Below are 18206 nucleotides of genomic sequence, written 5' to 3' on the forward strand. Positions count from 1 at the left end.
CAAGGAAAGATGTCAGCACCAGTGTGTATTCTATCACCAGCTGTTGAAACCAGGTGGAGCAGCGTTCCTCATCTCTTCTATAGCCCATCCCTCATAACTCCCTGGGGGGATATCCTCTGTTAATGGGCCAGTGTTAAAGCCAGGTGAGGCAGTGCTCTTTATCTCCTCCAGGACCCATCCTCAGCCCAAGGAGATATCTCCTGTCAAAGGGCCATTGAGTCCCACTGCATGACTGATAAAATTACATCATCCCGTTGTGACATGCTCCACCCAGGAAGAAGAGCTAAATATTTCCTACCTAAATAAAATCTGAGATTTGGAACATCAGAGCAGCCTTTTTCCACTGGGTTCCCAGGGGAAGACCAGACCCATCTTCTTCACCACTGGACCATTGGAGGAAAACTGCACCTTCTACAGGAGCACTGCTCCAACAGAACCACATCTGTCACTGCAGGAGGGCTGCAGCCACCATTTAATGGGACTGCTGCCAACACCCTGACTGACTGATGGGGTGTCAGCTTGGATTCTGACTCTGTCAGTGTTTTATTGTTTTGTCTTACTGTATTTTTATTTTAATTTTCCTAGTAAAGAACTGTTATTCCTCTTCCCATATCTTTGCCTGAGAGCTCCTTAATTCCAAAATTATAATAATTTGGAGGGAGGGAATTTACATTTTCTGTTTCAAGGGAGGTTCCTGCCTTCCTTAGCAGACACCAGTCTTTCAAACCAAGACGCTATTCCAAGTGAATGTAACTTATCTGAGAATGGATGGTCCTGTCAGTCCTTGGATACAGCACAAACAAAGCAGATGAGGCTGATTTGGGTGCCTTTGGCAGCGTTTCAGCAGCATGAGTTGAACTGTGGTGTCACCTGACCCTTCCATCACTCACCCCTTCTCTTGCAGTTTTGGGCTAGGTTTGATCACCTGAGATCTCACTCAGAACCCAGCAAGTTCTTGCTGAGAAGTTAAATCCTGCAGTTGTTTTCTTCTTTCTCTAAAGTGCAACCAACAAACAGATTTCCCCTTCTGCCCTGCAGTGTGGCCTCTTGGTGCAATTTGTAATTAGGGACAGCAATTCCCAAGACTGCTTTAATTATCATGGATTAGTTATCATGGAATCCCAGAATGGTTTGGGCTGGAAGGAACCTTAAGGGTCATTTTCTTCCAACCCCTGCCATGGGCAGGGACACCTTCCACTGTCCCAGGTTGCTCCAAGTCCCATCCAGCCAGGTCTTGGACACTTCCAGGGATCCAGGGGCAGCCACAGCTGCTCTGGGCACCCTGTGCCAGGGCCTGCCCACCCTCACATGCCCACCCTCACAGGGAGGGATTTCTTCCCAATATCCTATCTAAATCTACCTCCTTCAGATTAAAGCCATCCCCCCACTATCACCAAGTGCCCTTGTCAGAAGTCCCTCTCCAGCTTTCCTGAGGAAGAAAGGCATCACTCTCAGCCCTTTTGAAGAAATGCCAGGTCTTACACATGTTTGGAATTACCAAAGGCATTCAGAAGACACTTGCAATTGCGATTCTCTTATGCCAGTGGTAAAATAATCTCAGTCTCCATAAACTTAGGAGTCCTGAATGAGCAGCATCCATTCTTCTCTAGTCCCATTGTGTCAGGTCTGGAAAACAGTTCTACAGCAATTGCAATTGTTCTACAGTTCAACAGTTCTGCAATTTGTTACCATGGCCTTAAGGCCACCGAGGAGCACAGGTGGAAGCCTGCTCCAATTCCATGCTTTCCTCTGCCTCAGAACGCTGTGTGTCACTGCTGTCCCTCCATCCCTCCTGTGATGGTGACAAGGAGGTCGCTGTCTCTGCTGCCGTGTTGTGCTGCTGTGTCAGGCCATCTGATACTTCTGTGATTGCACTCCAAGCACTTTGAGCCTTCCTTGCCTCCCCCTGCTCCAGAACAAATGGTTATTTGGGGGATCAGGACAGCCAGAAGCCTGCCTGCTCCCCAGCCTTTCAGATAAGTGATTACTCATGAAAATATTGCAAATATGTTGTTCTGGAGAGAGCCACACTTTCTCACTGGGACATTGCTTCCCCACACCATAAAAACTTATCAGAGGGGTGAAAACTGGCAGAGCAGTGATGGTCAGGAGTGGTGTCTGTGCCCTCCACGTCACACAGACTGGCACTGTCCCACCAGGAAGCACCTCTTGCCTGGCCTGGGTTCATTCCCCTGGCACTGTTTTACCCTAGCACATTTTCTCTGGAGATTTGCTGCCCTGCTGTACTGCTGACGTGGAGGAAGCAAAGGTCAGCTCTGCTTTTTGCATTAAAGCAGGAACTGTGCAGAAGGGGAGGCGAGGGTGGCTGTGCCCTCTAGGATTTGGAAAGGACCATGCTGAAAAACCTTGATGGTATTTGTTTTGAAACAGTTTCTGCAGTGGAGAACAGCTGCTCTTCCAAGGGAAACAACGAGAGGATCTGCAGCTTTTGGAGAGTGCAGTGAAACGCCCAGCACAGGCCTGGGGCTCCGCCGGGTATTTCTGGAGGTCCATGTCCCCAACACACAGAAATCTTGAGCACAGAGTTATTTTGGGTTCTTGCTAAAACACAGCCTCAGTGATTTTTTTAATATTTATTTTTGGATTTTATTCTATCATGCATGAAAAGACTTGCTCCTATGGCAGGTCCCCATTACCAGAACACTGGTTTGAGAAAATAATCAAATTTGGATTATAAGGCATGTGAACTTTTTAAATTTCTATAAGTATATTGACATTTGAAATTCCATCACTCTAATATAACTCTGGAGTAATGAGCTCTAAAATACCATTTTAACACAAAAATACGCACTTTGAGATTCTACTCTTGAGCAGACAAATGTTCCAAAATAATTCAGAATGGATTGTTTTTGCAATGAACACACTTTGGCAATTTTAAAATATGCACTAAAGGTCTTACTTAGAAATTGATCTGGAAACAATGAGTGTTTCTACCAGGACTTCACTAAGATGATTAATTATATATGATTAATAACTTTATAGATAATTAGTAACACTAGAAGCAGGTTTTGAAAGCTCTGTTTCAGTCTCTTAATACTTGGACAAAAAAATTTCAATTTAAAATAAACCTATAATAAACTGGTAGGGAAATATTCTTGTAGAAGAGAGCAGTATGTGTGAAAACTGTGTGGAAAAGGTTTTCTTTTTACTGAAAGCTTGTTCAATAGCCCAGAGTTGCAGAGGTGAACGAGACTAAAACGAACACGCGTTTTAAAGAGCTCTGCCAGCAAATAACTCACAAAACACCAAAGGTTTCCAAAAGAGTTTAATAAATAATGAGGTTCTTTCTGTACTGTATAAACTATAAATATACCATGCAGTCCTTTATAACTTAAAATAATTTACAGGCTGAGGTAGGGGGGTCGGAGGGTGCAGGCTCAGGGCCTGGCCGCCTTCCTGCTGAGCACGCAGACGCAGGCGGTGTCGATGCGGATGAACCTCCAGGCTGCCTGCTTGCCCTCCATGGTCAGGGCCTTGACGAAGGTGTGGGTGGTGGTGCAGTACGAGTTCCAGTGCTTGGCGTCGATGCCACGGCACCCGCCCGACACCGGCTTGGGGTCCCTGCACTTGGTCTCAAAAAAGTACTGCTTAAAGACGTTGTTGTTGATGTTGACCTCGCCCAGCACCGTCACCTCCTTGCCCTTGATGTCGGTGGCCGTGGTTTTGTCCCCGACCCACATGCTGACGCTGTCGCACACCGAGAACTCCCCGCGGTGCAGCACGGGGTGCGTGCTCCTCCTGCTCCTGGCAGTCCTGTTGAGAGCCCCCGCGCCGCTGAGAAATCCCAAATTCTGGCCCTGCCCGGCCAGCGGCGGGGGATGCGTGCTGAACAGCACCCGGGGAGACCGGAAACGCCGCTTCCGAAAAATTTTGGGGTCCACGGTGATGTTTAGAGCTTCTCTCCTGCCGAGGCTCCACGTGGCGTGGCCGTGGGATGTCTGCGGAGCTTCCTGGGCAATGCGGTGTCGGTCGCTCCGGGAGCTGAGCAGGGAGTGTTCTGCAGGATACTCCAGTGGAGCATTGTCCTCTGACTTGGGAGCTGCCTGTGTGCCGATCAGAAAAGCTGCAGTCAGAGTGTAGAACAGCATGGGCATTACGTTATGACCTAGAATGAGAGAGAAAGGCACCGTTACTGCAGTCGGAGTGTAGAACAGCATGGGCATTACATGATAGCCTAGAACAAGAAAGGCACTGTTACTGTGAGCCAGGTGGGCACAAACCGCTGCTGTTCTGGCCATAAATTTATCAGATACCCGGGATCATACGGATTTCATCGGGTATTCATGTGAGTGCCAGATGTTGTTCTTCCGGAAGGACTCATTCAGACAGCATCAGTGTTCTTAATAAAGCGAGAACATTAGAAAATAATAGCTAGATTATTATTAATTCCTCTGGTATTTGTTGTTAGAGCGCTGTTTATGAAGCACTTGTTTGGTGTTATTAATGTGGAGACCATATGGCGACAGCATGTTCCCAGGAGTCAGATCTCTAGTGAGTTTTGCAGCAACCTTTTTGGCTAGGGCCAACCTCTTGGCTGCAGAGGAGTGAAAGCAGAAGCAGTTCCTTGGCAAAAATAGCTGTCCATTCTCTAAATTTGTCTGCAGAGGTGTCCTTAGGGCTACAGTGGGGGCCACCAAGCCAGTAGTACCTCTTGCCATTATCAGCCCTTCGGCAGCCACGCTCACCTGCCACGTGGCCAGGCCCCACTGCTGGCTGGCTCAGCAGGCTCCAGCAGTTGCCAGCTCTCCCACCTGCCCTTTCAGGACACACCACATCACTGAGTTAGGGCAGATAAAGCCCAGGCTCCTTCCTCCAATAGCTCAGGTATCTGTGTCACAAGGGCAGATGGGATTTTTCCACATTCAAGGGCAAATATGGGAGCACTGTAAATGCCAAGCTACCTCTGCATTAGCATCTTAGATACAGCACAGCTAAAGCCAGTGTGGCCAAAGCACTGGGAATTCTGGACAGGGAAAGACCTGCTTTTTTTTCAGAATACCGCAAGCAAGAGCTTCCCAAAAGTCTCTGAAGAGCAGATGTAGTGCCAGTGCTGGTCCTCCTTCAATCCAGAAGATAGGCACATCTGTTTGGGCTTGGAAAAATGCAAGCCAAATGTCTAAACCTTTGCTAAGACCCATTTCATGCTGGAAGAGCAGCAGCAGCAATACCTCGTTGGGCAACTACCATGTGCTGACTAATTCAGCCACGTGTTGGGAATGAGAGACATTCAGAAATGCTCTGGAATTGCAGTGAAGGGCAGACGTTGTATTTCCTCTGTAAAGACTCAATAAGCAGAGACAGGGTATAAACAGAAAAGCCCGGTGAGGCTCCTCCCCGTCTCTTTGCCTTGTTTTCCTGACATGTCTCAGCTGGCCCCGAGCTCTGCCGTGGCCGGGCCAGCAGGCAGGGAGCCCCAAAGCCACTGGACAAACAGGGTTTTGTACCAAAGGAATCGGGCTCTGCAGTTCCACTGTGATTTCCCAGAATGTCTCCATGTTTTTTCTGGGTGTGGGTCAATTCTGGTTGCAGTTCCCCCTCTCTCTGGAGCTTTCTCAGATTAGAATCCCAAGCAGCACTGAAGGACTCGACCAGGGTGCTCTGCCAGAGCATAATCCCGTGGAAAATGCAGAACAACCCTGAGGTGTCCCACAGGACCTAGTGTGTCTTATCTGGGACAGGAGCTGAAATGACATAAACAGCAGGGTTTGTGAGGGGCTGGGCAAACATTTAGGAAATGAGCAGGAGACACCAAGTGAAGGTGGTGACTGAGGAGCACGGAGAAGCAGAACCTGCTTGGAGGGGAGGAAGGAAGAGAAAGGCCAAAAGCAGTGTGAGCATTTTGTGCAATTGTTGGGTTGGAGGCACTGGGGACAAAATGATGACGAGGAGAGTAAAATGTTTGTCACAGAGCAAATCTTTACTGTTCCAAAGCCACTTTAATTTGCTTAAAGCAAGGCTGAGGGTTGCTGCTTTCCCACGTGCTGCTCGTGCTGGAGCACTCGTCATCCTCTGTATAAGGAAACAGAGCTGGGTGTAGCTTGGAGCTTAGCTGTGCACCCTCCAGAGAGTAACCCCTTGTTCTACAACCAAATTAAAGTCAGATGGTTCATTACATCTCTCAAGAGTCAGCTTTCCCGACAGAAATGTTAATGGAAAAGGTTTGCAGAATAAAATCCAGGCACAATTTAGCCATGCCAATAGCAGCCTCAGTGTACTGTGTTTATGCAGAAAACCCTTTTTTATTATTTCCTTCTATAGGAAAGAGATGCTGCAATGTCAGCAAAGAGCTGGTTCTGGTATTGTGCTATACAAGATTTACTGCTCTAAAATGCAGCTACATTTACCTCCCTTCTCTGGGTTTCTTGTGTTGCCCGTGCTGAGATTTTTGCTTTAAGGCCATTAATACAAAAGCAGAAAGACCTTGCCTGCTTGCCTTTTTTCTTTAATTGTCTTGTATTTCCTCTCCTTGTGCTAAATCGTTATGTGGAGTGTGGCCCAAACACAGAACAAATGAATTTTGGATACGTGGTAACTTTTCTGAAGATTCAAAATGGAATATTTTTATCAATTAGTGAGTTAGTGGAGAATAGAAAGTGACACATTAAAAAAGTGAACTCGACTTGATGACAGCACAGACAAGAGAAGTTAACACTAAAGAATAGGCGTGCCTTGGGCTATGAGGGTTGAGAACTCTTTTACTGGCACAGAAAGATATTTTACAGGCTATTCTGGGGAGCTTGGGGTGTCCCTGCCCATGGCAGGAGGTTGGAACAGGATGAGCTTTAAGGTCCCTTCCAACCCAAACCATTTTGGGATTCTGTGATTCTGTCTCCAAACTTTATCACGTAATTAGTTATTAGAGCCTCTGATGGTGCTTTCTGGAGATGTTCACAGTGGATGCCTCGTGCACCAGGGCTTGCAGGGAATGTGCAGCTGCCAGTTCCAGTGCTGGGGGTCCCTGGATGTCTGATGGAACCCTGACCACAAAGGTTATCACAGGCAGTGCAGTGCCAAAATGACACCACCTTTACTGACCGCTCTGCTCTGCTGGCCAAGTGTCGTTAACCCTTCCTCTGGTGCAGCTGCTGTGTGAGCCTGGCCATGGGTGACCCCAGGCTGCTGTGGGCACTGAGTGCTGGCTTACCTCTGAGTGCACTGCACGAAGAACTGCTCCCCCAGCAAGGTCCTTATTTCATCCAGAGCTGAGCCGGGCTGGGCTGCACCTTGCCATGGGGCCCTGCTGCTCCTGCCAGCTGCCTGTGCCGTGGGTCACTAGGGGCAGAAGGGTTTGTGTCAGTAATGAGCCAGAAAATCAGTATTCTCAGTGCCATCCCCCCACCCTTGGCAGCAGGAGCACAGGGATGAACCCCCTTGGCTTTCTGAGCTGTGCCTTTTCCCTGTCACAGCATCAAGCTTGTCCAAAGCAGTTCCAGACTTTGTAAATTTGTCGGCAGGTCTGCCTTTACTCAGCACCTTTACTAAACTGTGGTTATTGATCCAGTGCTTCCCACTCCTCTCAGCCACCTTCCAGGCTCAGCAAAGCCAGGAGTGATGCCCTGTGGGGCAGCAATACCTGGTGGCACTGCACAGCAGCCAGGCACTAACCAGGGCTCACAGCCCCAACATCTGTTCTGGGAACAAAATCTGGGTACAATTAAATTCAGGAGGAGAATCACGGATTGCCATTTATTGGCAGACAATTATCTGATTATGGCTGATATTTGAGAAGAATTGAAGGCACAAAACCTGCAGTCACATAGAAGCACATACTTAGGCATTTGTTGTGTTGCTGCTGTAAGAGCAGCGGTGACTCCAGTCTGAATCACTGCATTGTGAATGGTCACATAGACCCCAGCTAAAGGAAAACCATTATTTTCTTCACCAATTAAGTCCAGCACACTGACACCTTCTCAGCAAAACACATTTTATGATTGCAAATTCATGGCACTGAAAGGGATAGAATTAATATTTTATTAATCTTATTATTCAATAGCTTATCTGCTCCATTTCATAAGGGAAGTAGGGGTTGTATAAGGTAAATAGGGGTTGGATAAGGTACTCCTGTACTACAAAAATCCTGCTGCATTCAGGCTGAAGTGCATTTGCACAGGAGAACAAGCTGCTAAAGCCAAAGCAAAGAGCTGGACTCACTTTCCACCTGCACAGTGTCCACCCACAGGAGCACTGGCTGCCAGCAAAGGCAGCCACTGGGTTTGGCTCTTACCAATGCACAAGTACAAGTTACTTGATGTGTAAACCTCCAGCTGAGACCTTCCCAGCCTGTTTCCATCAGTGCAGGGCACAGGAGTCAGCCTGTTACGTGCTCGTTGAGCAACACTTGTGCAGTGGTTTGGCCACCCTGCCTTTGTCTGGGGCCATGGCTCAGGTTCCCCCTGGGTGTTGCAGTATTTGGGAGCTGAGCTGGTTACACTCATATCAGCGTGTCAGAAAGGTCACACAAAGTTCCAGAATCCAGAGCTTCATGCTACAGATGGAGTATGCTGTATTTTTGCAGGAATGTACTAGTGAAGTAATAACCCTTTCAGTGAACTCTGGAGAGTTGAGTACCAGTAATGATAGAGCTATAATGTGCTGGCCACTGCCAAAAATAATCCAACAACTTTTCCAACTGTTCTGCCACCCTAAGAAAACACTGTTTCAGTTCCAACTGGCTGGTTTTTAACCACAAAAGCATTTATTTTCAGCAGGACTTTTTTTTTTTTAAAAAAGTTCATTTACTGTCTTTTTCCCGGATTCCTGGCGGTGGTGGAATCCAGTAAATGATGCAGTGTTATTCAGCATCCATAGACTATTCCTCTGTTCTACCACTCCCAGACATTCATAAAATATCCTACTGAAGTGAGTCTTTCTTCAGGATTTGCATGCATACAAGATGACAAACCTGGTTGCTAAAAAACTCTCACTTCAATCTTATTTCTTAGTCCCAGCACACATAAAGTAGAATTAAAGAGTCCCAGACTGTTTTGGGCACAGGGTGCTCAGGGCAGCTGTGGCTGTCCCTGGATCCCTGGAATTGTCCCAGGCCAGGTTGGACACTGGGGCTTGAAGCAGCTGGGACAGTGGAAGGTGTCCCTGCCGTGGCAGGGGTGGCACTTTAAGGTGGATGAGCTTTAAGATCCCTTCCAACACAAACCATTTTGGGATTCCATAATTCCTTAATTCTGAACAGTAGGGAAATGGATCACGCCAAAAAGCAAATGGTTCTGTGTCTTGAAAAGCTCTTTGTTTGCAGGACTTGTAAGTGTGAAACGCGCCGAACAAAACAGGTTTAGGGAATTCCCTTTTTATTAAAATTACCCACAGAATCCAAGAAAAAAAATGGACAAACAGGAAATGTTGCCTGGAAAGTTATTAAGAAAGAAAATTGAGTAAATTTACTAAATTAATTGTTTACAATAAGAGCAGCAGTCAGTGCAGCTTTCTCACTGCACATTGACCAGATGCCATTAAAGCAGCTCCTAAAAAAAGATAAATTAATGCTCATTTGGCTCAGTCAAACACAGCAAGCAAATTATTTTCTAAATAAAAACAAACATAGTCAATAAACATAAGCATAGAATGTTGTAGTCTAAGGCATGATACAATTTGGAATGTTGTTTTCTGTCGTTCTTGAAGTTGTTGGCATATTTTAGAGATGTGCAAAAAATAAACAGAACTACTTGGCTGTCAGTGCAGCAAATGGGATCGTGGAGGTCACCAAAATAAGCAACAAGTAGTGAATTAGTTTTGTCTCATTGCTTCTGGTAGTGAGAGAGAAATGAGGGAGGCAGTTGCTGCTGAAGTTGCTTGGTAAAGAGAAGGTGCCTCTGGCACATCTCTTGTTGAAACATTTTCACAGGTATACGAGTTATATGAATTAAAATTTAGCAGTAACAACTCAGGGAAAAGACTTCTGGGCCCTGGGAGGCCTTGAAGGGAATCCTGAAGCCATTATGACTAAGAGCAGTGTCAGAGGCACAGCTTTCCCTTGATCTTAGCTGATGAGCAAGAAAATGGGAATCTCTAATGGACCTAACATTTCATTCCTCCATTATATCTGCAGTGACTCAGCCTGTAAATAAGAGGTTTATGGGTGTTGGAGAGCCAGCTGGAAGCTACCTGTGTCTCATACACTTCCTTTTTTTTTTTTTTTTCCCCTTTTTTTCCAAATGCCTCCAGCACTGAAATGTTCCTTTGAGGATTTCTAGGGAGAGCATTAGACTGAGAAAAATGCTGCCCTGGAGCAGGGAGCATCGTGTCACCGTGATCCTCCTCATCATCATCAGGATGTGCACCCAGCATCTGCCTCCAGAGCTCTGACTCAGCCCTAGCCCAGGTAAAGATAATGACAGGGGTGGTTCACAGCCCACTGAGCCTCTGGTTATTTGGGGTGCTTAAGGGGGAATTGCACCATGAGTGTCAACCCATCCCTAGAGGTGCTCAAGGCCAGGTTGGACGGGCTTGGAGCAGACTGACATTGTGGAATATTCCCTGCCTGTGGCAGGGGGTGCAGTCAGATGATCTTTGAGGTCCCTTCCAACCCAAACCATGCTATGATTCTGTATGGTGGGGATGCACCAAACCCAAAGCCAGTGAACCTTTGGAAAACACTTCTTACAGTTTATTCTGCATTTATTGGGGTATAAGTAATAGAAATGGCTTATTTGCAAGGGCCTAATTTTATCCTTTCTTTCATCCTGAACCTGTACATCAATAGTTCACTTGCTGGGGTCTCAGCAGAGGAGTCCAAAGAGAGGAAAAGAAGTTTATTTCCCATCACCTTCATTGACACACCATTCCCTCAGAGCATTTGGTGCTGAATGAGGCCACCAGCCTGGAGCCACAACTGGAGGTTTCTGACAGGAGGTGACAGGTCTGGTGACACGGGACAGGCACAGCTCACCTTTAGAAGGCTCACTTTAAAACTCCTGAGTGGCAAAACAAAATCAAAACTTCTAAGAATATAATAATTTGTTTTGCTTCTCAAATTTGTTTTACGGTGTTTGGCATTGTGATACTCTCGCCTGTCGAACATGCTCATGGGAGCTCAGAGGCATCAACAGCCATCTAAAATGTGATTCCTTTGGGAAAAACCTCGTGATCTTAGGTCAGGGTGGCCAGACCAGCAAAGGCTTGTGACAGGATGCAGCTCCTGCTGTGACAGATTGGCTGTTAGTGAGAGTTAAACATGCACAGAGCCACCCTGACAGGGCAGAAAACTTTACCCTGCTGCAGATAACAAAACCAAACTGACAGTTATTAAATAACAGATAAAGGAATTATCTCTGTCAAGATAGAAATCTCTTTAAATAAAGTGAAGGAAAACACATCACTTGTAAAACTAGTGTCAAAACTGAAAATAAATGACAGAAAACAACTTTTGTAGGAGCATGTGAATGTGATTCTCCTGAAGTCAATGACCTCAATGGCATAAAGCTGGTAAATTAAATGAGCTAGAAATAAAAATCCTGGCTAGGAGTGAGTTATTGGAGCATACCAGGGGTGTATATCATCCCTATATTACCATCCAGAAAGCAAATCCTGAAATCAGTGATTGACATGTGATGATTGCTTTGGAACTTTCCATATCGCCTTGGAGCTGGATATATATATTTTATAGGACTCCAGGGTTTCATATATCCTAATTCATAGGCACCAAGGAGTGACTAAAGATCTCAGGCACTAACTGACAGGAAAACTACTGCAGGATAAATGGGATAAATCCACCCATATAAAGCTGGATGCTTCCATCCTGCCCAGCTGGCAGCCAGCATGGGACTGCTGCTCCCTACAATTCCTGTCCAAACACAGCAGGACTCATTCCCTATTGCTGCTTAAAACAGTGAGTCCAAAGACCTTCCTGAGGAGCATGGACTGCCTTTCTCCCCTCTACACCTTTCCCAAATGGATTTAAATTTGGGAATAGTTGGCTTGCTATATTTGGCCCTGAGGTTTCCAATACAAAATTAGCAGGAACGAAAGAACTGGAATTTCAGACTTCACAACACTACCAAAATCAAACTGGAATTCAGCTGGGAGCAGAAAGTATGAGGGCAGTCAGACTGTGATGCTACATCCCCTCTTACAGCCAAGAGTAGTTAAGACAGAAAAATACAATATCTTTAGGGCCAGTAAACCTTTCCAACTAGTGATCTTATTCCAGCTATTCAGAAGGGAATAGAAATCCTGATTCTTTTCCAAACCCTGATTAATAAGAACCAGCTGAATCCCAGCAGCAATGCTAGCTAGCATTTAGTTTTTATTCAGGCTCATAATTTTCATTTATATTCTCCTTTTTCACTTTTCTACAACTGCACAAATAAACTTGAACACAGGTGACTTTTAGCAGTTACACGTGTTGTAGTGTAAGGCATCAGTGTGGTGACTCCAAAAATGAGGTAGAAAACAAAAATGAGCTGGGATGTCACGATCAGATTCCCAAAGGCAGACTCCATCATCTTCAGTGTTTCTCTGGATCATGAATTTGGAAAAGAACATTATGTAAGGACAAGGAGCAGCCATAAATTATGGCCATGACTCTTCATACTTTCCCATTCTATTAATTATTTACATCCAAAAGGAATTTTATCTTGTACAAATCTTCCAGTGTGTTTAGAGCTATTTAAAATGACTCAACGATATTTTAATGGGGCAGGAATTCTGAGAAGTTCCAAAGGGAAGCTGAAGGGTGTCTGTGCTTGGCAACTCAGAGTACAGAAGGATGCAGCAAAGGATAGAGCTGAGAGAGCTTTAAAGCCTCTGTTCTACTGAACTGAGGGCCTGGCTGCACCTGATAAAAATTTCTGTGTAGCTGGAGCAATTCAAACTGATGTGTTGGACTTTTTTTTCCATTTAAAACCCCCTTAAGGATATAGACAAAAATCTACAGAATTAAATCTTATGTCACGGAGGTGCTCTTTTGTTCATTCAGAGTGCTGAGATAGGGAAGATACAGTCAATACTGGAATTGAATATTGCTTTGCTTGGGTAGGATTTTTCCATCCAGAAATGTCGAGTGGTTTTACAAACACTTAATAAAATGATCCTCCCCACTCACTTATGGTCAGTAGAATTTACTTCTGTAGCATGTAAAGAACCCAAAGAATAACACAAGATTCTTGCCAAGCAGTAGCAAAGTTCCTCTTCTCCATTGCCCACCTCCTTTTTTTTTTTTTAATTTCTAGGAAATTCTTTCCCATTTTAAAATCTATTTTACTTTCATGAGACCTACAGAATTCAACTGCCTTCTTGGGGATTGAATTCCCTCTCCTATGATTTCCTTTACATTACAACAGGAAAATCATGACAAAAACCCCTGAAGTGACACCTTTAGAAATCGAATTCCTTATTTTTATTGCGGCTGGAAATGGGTATTGACCCCAGAGCAGTCACAGTCATTCTGTGCCCTTCTTATTCTAACTCACAAGGCACAGGCTTTGGTCTATAGAAAAATGTTAATACTTTCTCTTAAACCAGCATACTTCAAGGTGAATTGTTTGCACAAAAAGCCTCAATCATTGGGCTGTTGCTCATTAGTTGTTTGATTTCTGTATTATTTTACATATGCTGTACATGAGAAGTATATTTCCATATTTTCTGGACAACTGGACATGAGCTTTGTGTCCTGCGATACATGAGGTGACCTTCAAGATTTGGGCAGATATTTGTCTATCTGCTCATTGCAAAGCCTGAGGTTTTTCTGCAGGTTGTAAAGATGTGGTAATGCTCAAACCCTTGTACTCCACCTGCCTTTCCCATCTGAAATTGAGTTCAAAACAATTTCTCTAGAATTCCTAAGCACTCCACTACAGAGATGTGAAATATAGTGAGTTTTACATTAAGCCGATCTAAATAAATTGTGATATAGCAATACATAACAATATTAAAAATATATTAAGTAACAATCTTAGTGTCAAATCTAAACTAAGGAAATACTTTAGCTGGTTGCAAGAAAAACTTCCAGCTTTGAAGTTTTTTTGCTCCTTGCTGGTGGCTTAAAAATTTAGTTACCAAAGAGGTGGAAAAAAGGGTTTTCTTTCCCTGCACAGCAGGAACCTTTTAGATGTGGTGTAGTTTTGAAATGAGAGGGTAAAACCTCCTAAGAAACAGGGTAGAGATTTCCACAAAAAATCTGGAAACACCACCAAATAAAACAAAGTAAGCCACAGAAACACTGAGTTATCAGATTGCAGTGTCATCTTGTAATGTTCTCTGCAAGCACAAGTAGTTCTTGCAGAAGAAATAGGAGTCTCCTGATATCTAGGGTAGTTTACCAAGAAAAACATGAGGTTTTTACAACTGCTTAGACCTTTCAGATATTGCTTCTAATGCTGTGGCTCATCTGAGCACAATCAGAAAAAAGAGAGAAGCAAATGGAGTTTCACCTTGCAGTTCCAGCACTCCAGACAGCAGTGCTGCCTCGTTTTCCATGAAAAGACAGAGCTGGTTTGTAAACTCTGCTGCTGATGGAATTTTTACCCGTGGGCTGTCATACTTTGTGTGTCTGTACTCATCACTTACTGAGGATTAAACCTGCTTTCTGTGGAAGTGTATTGACACCATGCAAAATGCTCCATACCTACATTTTTTCCTCTGTATGTTTTCCTAGGTTCAGCCTGGGAGATCATCTTGATTACTTGGCAGCAGAGTAAACCACTGCAAAGGACAAGTGTTCAGGATGTTTGGGAAACTGATCCTATTTCTTCACATGCTTTTATTTGCCTTACTGTCCTTATTTGTTCATTGTATTTTATTGTGTGCATGCCTCAAGTGGTAGGAAAAAACAAGAGTGGTTTTGCCAGTGTTTGTAATCCATGTGAGTACCAGCTCCTTCCCTCTTTACCAAAACCCTTTTCTGCACCTTTCTTTATGGAGTGGATGGATTAAAAAGCAGCAGGAGAGTGAGATAGCCATCCCTAAAAATCTATTCTCTGGCTCTCTCACTCCTGGTCCTGGTCATGCCTATGTGTTGACATCCTCTGTTTTGTTTCCTCTCCAGCTCCAAGCGCTGCTCCACGTGCTTTCTGACTCCTTTATCTTCAAGGCTCCTGCCTTCCCCTGTCACACATTGAGTCCAGCTGCCTCAGAGCTGCTGCCCCACACAATCTTCTCTGCAGCACACGTGGGACCTCTCCAGCATCCCAGCTTTCAGCTGCTGTGGAAGGTATTTACTCTTTGCTGTGTGATTGTTTTAACTCATTGCTGTATTAACTCACAATGCCAGACAACTGCTGGCAACATTAAAGAGGGCTGCTAACAAAATGTGATGGATTCTGTACATTAGCAATACAATATATACTCAGAGAAACTGATCCAAGTTGTGTTTCCTTGCACTGAGTTAGCACAGAGATTGACTTAGGGGTTACTTCATTCCTGTGCTCTGAGAATCTCATCTCTGCTTCAGCTGAGACCCTGACACCAAACCTGTGAGGCCAGAGAAGCACAGCCCAAACTTCAGCACTCTCAGCATCCCCAGCGTGTCAGGCAGCTGCTGCACAACAAATCTGCTCATGCTCCCAGAGAGCAGAGACAGTTTGAACTGGGGCCATATTTCAGCTGTACATTGTGGGCTGCTGGGCGTGGACCCAGCGAGCAGTGGGGAGTAGGAGTTTTCCATCTTTGTGTTATGTCACAGTCTGAGGGGAGGCAGCTGCTGTGGATGTTTTAAGATAGGAGGTTTCTATTCCCCGCTCAGCCATTTAAGGTGAAATGAAATTTAAGGTGACATTTCAATGTGGGAAGGGGTTTGCTTGTCTGGATCTTGAACCTCCGGAGCCTGACATCTCTGGAATATCCTGGCCTCACACAAAGCTTGAAGGATGGTGGGTGTAACACGCAGAGAAATGAGTGATGCTGCAGCGTGCAGGACGTCCTCCCTTGCTGGGAGCCTGCAGCTGTCTCTGGAATAAATGCCTGTGTCTTTGAGCAGCTCTCCTGGCCACACAGTCCCTCTGTGCAAAAGGACAGTTCAACAGAAGAAGGTCTGTAAAGCAAAGACCAAATCCTGTCCTCTACTGTGGGAATCCTTCAAGCACAGAACTGAGTGCTAAGAAGTTTAAATGAAGTTCAGCAAAATTTGCTTAAGAACAGGAAACAGGGAGTTGGACTGACCTGGCAGTCTCAGCAGCTCTTATAAATCTGAGTTTGGCAACTCACTTGTGTGAGGAGCATTTGAAGGGTCTTGACATTTTATGGCATCATCTGGTGGTTGAAAGCATTTTTTGCTACAGTGCAGATTATAATGGGAAAGATGCCTCCTTTTCCTTTAAACCATGCCCTTGAGTGTTTCTACCACATTTTCTAAAACTCTCTTTGGCCCTGCTCTGAGTCTGAACAGCTCTGAATCCCTGAATTGCAGCACAATGCTATCACTGATGGCATTGGACATCTTTGGACTGTTCACACTTCAGCTTTCTATGAGGCTCACTGACTTCCCTGCTACGTGGATTTGGAAATTAGGGAATTTTTATAAAAGTAGGCCAGGATTAGAAGATTACTCTTCCTGTGTTTACCAGTGTATTATTTTTTCTTGCTACCTTTTATTATATTAGATATGAACCCTTTTTTTCCCCTTTTCCACAGTGAGAACAATCAGTGGATTGGGAGGACTAAACTGCTGAAATGAGTTTCCTCAGCCTACATTCACCAAAACTATCTTGCAGAAGCTGATTAAAGTAAACCACCCCTTAGTGCTGTGTCACAGCCTTAGAGAAAATAGTGGGGGAGAAGTGAGGACAGGAGGGGCTCCTGAAGGCTGTGGAGTGGTACCTTGATATGGCAAGGAGAAGCTACAGAACTAAAAACTTTGTAAATAAAATTACAAGGCTGCACTTGGTAAGTGAAATACAACTTGAAGTTCAGAGGATCATTAAGGTTGGGAAAAACCTTTAAGATCATTAACACAGCACTGTCATGTCCACCACTAAACCGTGTCTCCAAGCACCATATCTACATGGTATTTGAGCATTTCCAGGTGCTCCACTCCACCACTGCCCTAGGCAGCCTGTGGAAATGCCTTCAGTGAAGAAATTTTCACTAATATCCAGTTTTCCCCTGGCCCAGTCTGAGGCTGTTCCCTCTCCTCCTGTCAGGGAGTTGTGCAGAGCCACAGGGTACCCCCTGAGCCTCCTTTGCTCCAGGCTGAGCCCCTTCCCCAGCCCCCTCAGCTCCTCCTGGTGCTCCAGACCCTTCCCCAGCTCCATTCCCTTCCCTGGACACGCTCCACTCAGCTCATGCTTCTTCCATTTTAACAAGGAAAAATGCTGCAGAAAGATGCACTCATGCTCCTGACAAGATGTTGGGAGCCTTTGGTTGGCAGGGACACCTTCCACCATCCCAGGCTGCTCCAAGATCTCTCCAGCCTGGCCTTGGACACTGCCAGGGATCCATGGACAGCCACATCTGCTCTGGGCACCCTGTGCCAGGGCCTGCCCAGAATCCCAGGGAACAATTCCTTCCCAATTTCCCATCTAACCCTGCCCTCTGGCAGTGGGAAGCCATTCCCTGTGTTCTGTCCTGGCACTCCAGGCTGCCCAAAATCTCTCTCAGAGCCCCTTTAGGCACTGGAAGTGGCTCTCAGGTCTCCCTGGAACCTTCTCTGAGCATTCCCAGCTCTCTCTCCTTGTAGGAGGTGATGTTGATCCCAGTACAAAATGGAGCCTGTTATTCAAACCAGCGTGGATAAAAGTCATGGCCTGCATGGAAGAGAGCTATCTTTGTGCAAGCTTTGATGTTAAAAAATAGTAACTTGAACTCACAGATGTACTGATTACCCTGCTAAAAGAAGATGTGGAATCTCTACTCAGAATTACAGCATTTTAATTAGAAGAATGTGAGCAAAGCCTTAATCTTGTTAGTAGGGGTAGATACGGATGAGGCAGAAATAAAATGCACAGCAACACAGTCCAAACACGAAAAGCTCTGTCCTGGAGGTTGGTAACAGCACCAGAGCTGCTCCCTGCCACTGCTTTTCCTGCAAGACTAAGCTTGACAGTGACTAAGTTGGAAGAAATAGCTCTTCTGCCTTGTAGCACTGAGCTACATCACACACAGCTGTTTGAAAAAAAATAGCTGAAATGTGGGAAAGGTACTTCAGATTTACAAACCAAATCCACAGATACTTGATTATTCTCTTTAAAGTTCTTTTGAGCCCTTCTAAATTCTTGTGACATTCAAGGATCAATAAG

The 18206-nt window shown here is 45.2% G+C and overlaps 1 protein-coding gene across 1 annotated transcript; it reads right to left on the minus strand.

Annotated features, from left to right (window-relative positions):
- Window positions 1–3398: 3398 nt before the first annotated feature.
- On the minus strand, window positions 3399–4118 carry NGF (nerve growth factor). The gene has a single exon (XM_062509650.1). It carries the CDS (start codon window positions 4113–4115, stop codon window positions 3399–3401), a length of 717 nt encoding a protein of 238 aa, XP_062365634.1. The 5' UTR covers window positions 4116–4118.
- Window positions 4119–18206: the final 14088 nt, after the last annotated feature.

The sequence above is a fragment of the Cinclus cinclus genome, chromosome 27 (genome assembly GCF_963662255.1).
Source record: "Cinclus cinclus chromosome 27, bCinCin1.1, whole genome shotgun sequence".
Lineage (NCBI taxonomy): Eukaryota > Metazoa > Chordata > Aves > Passeriformes > Cinclidae > Cinclus > Cinclus cinclus.

Bases quoted from the DNA above. Each gene is read 5' to 3' on its own strand.
- NGF (XM_062509650.1), bottom strand. From the start codon at position 4,115: ATGCCCATGCTGTTCTACACTCTGACTGCAGCTTTTCTGATCGGCACA.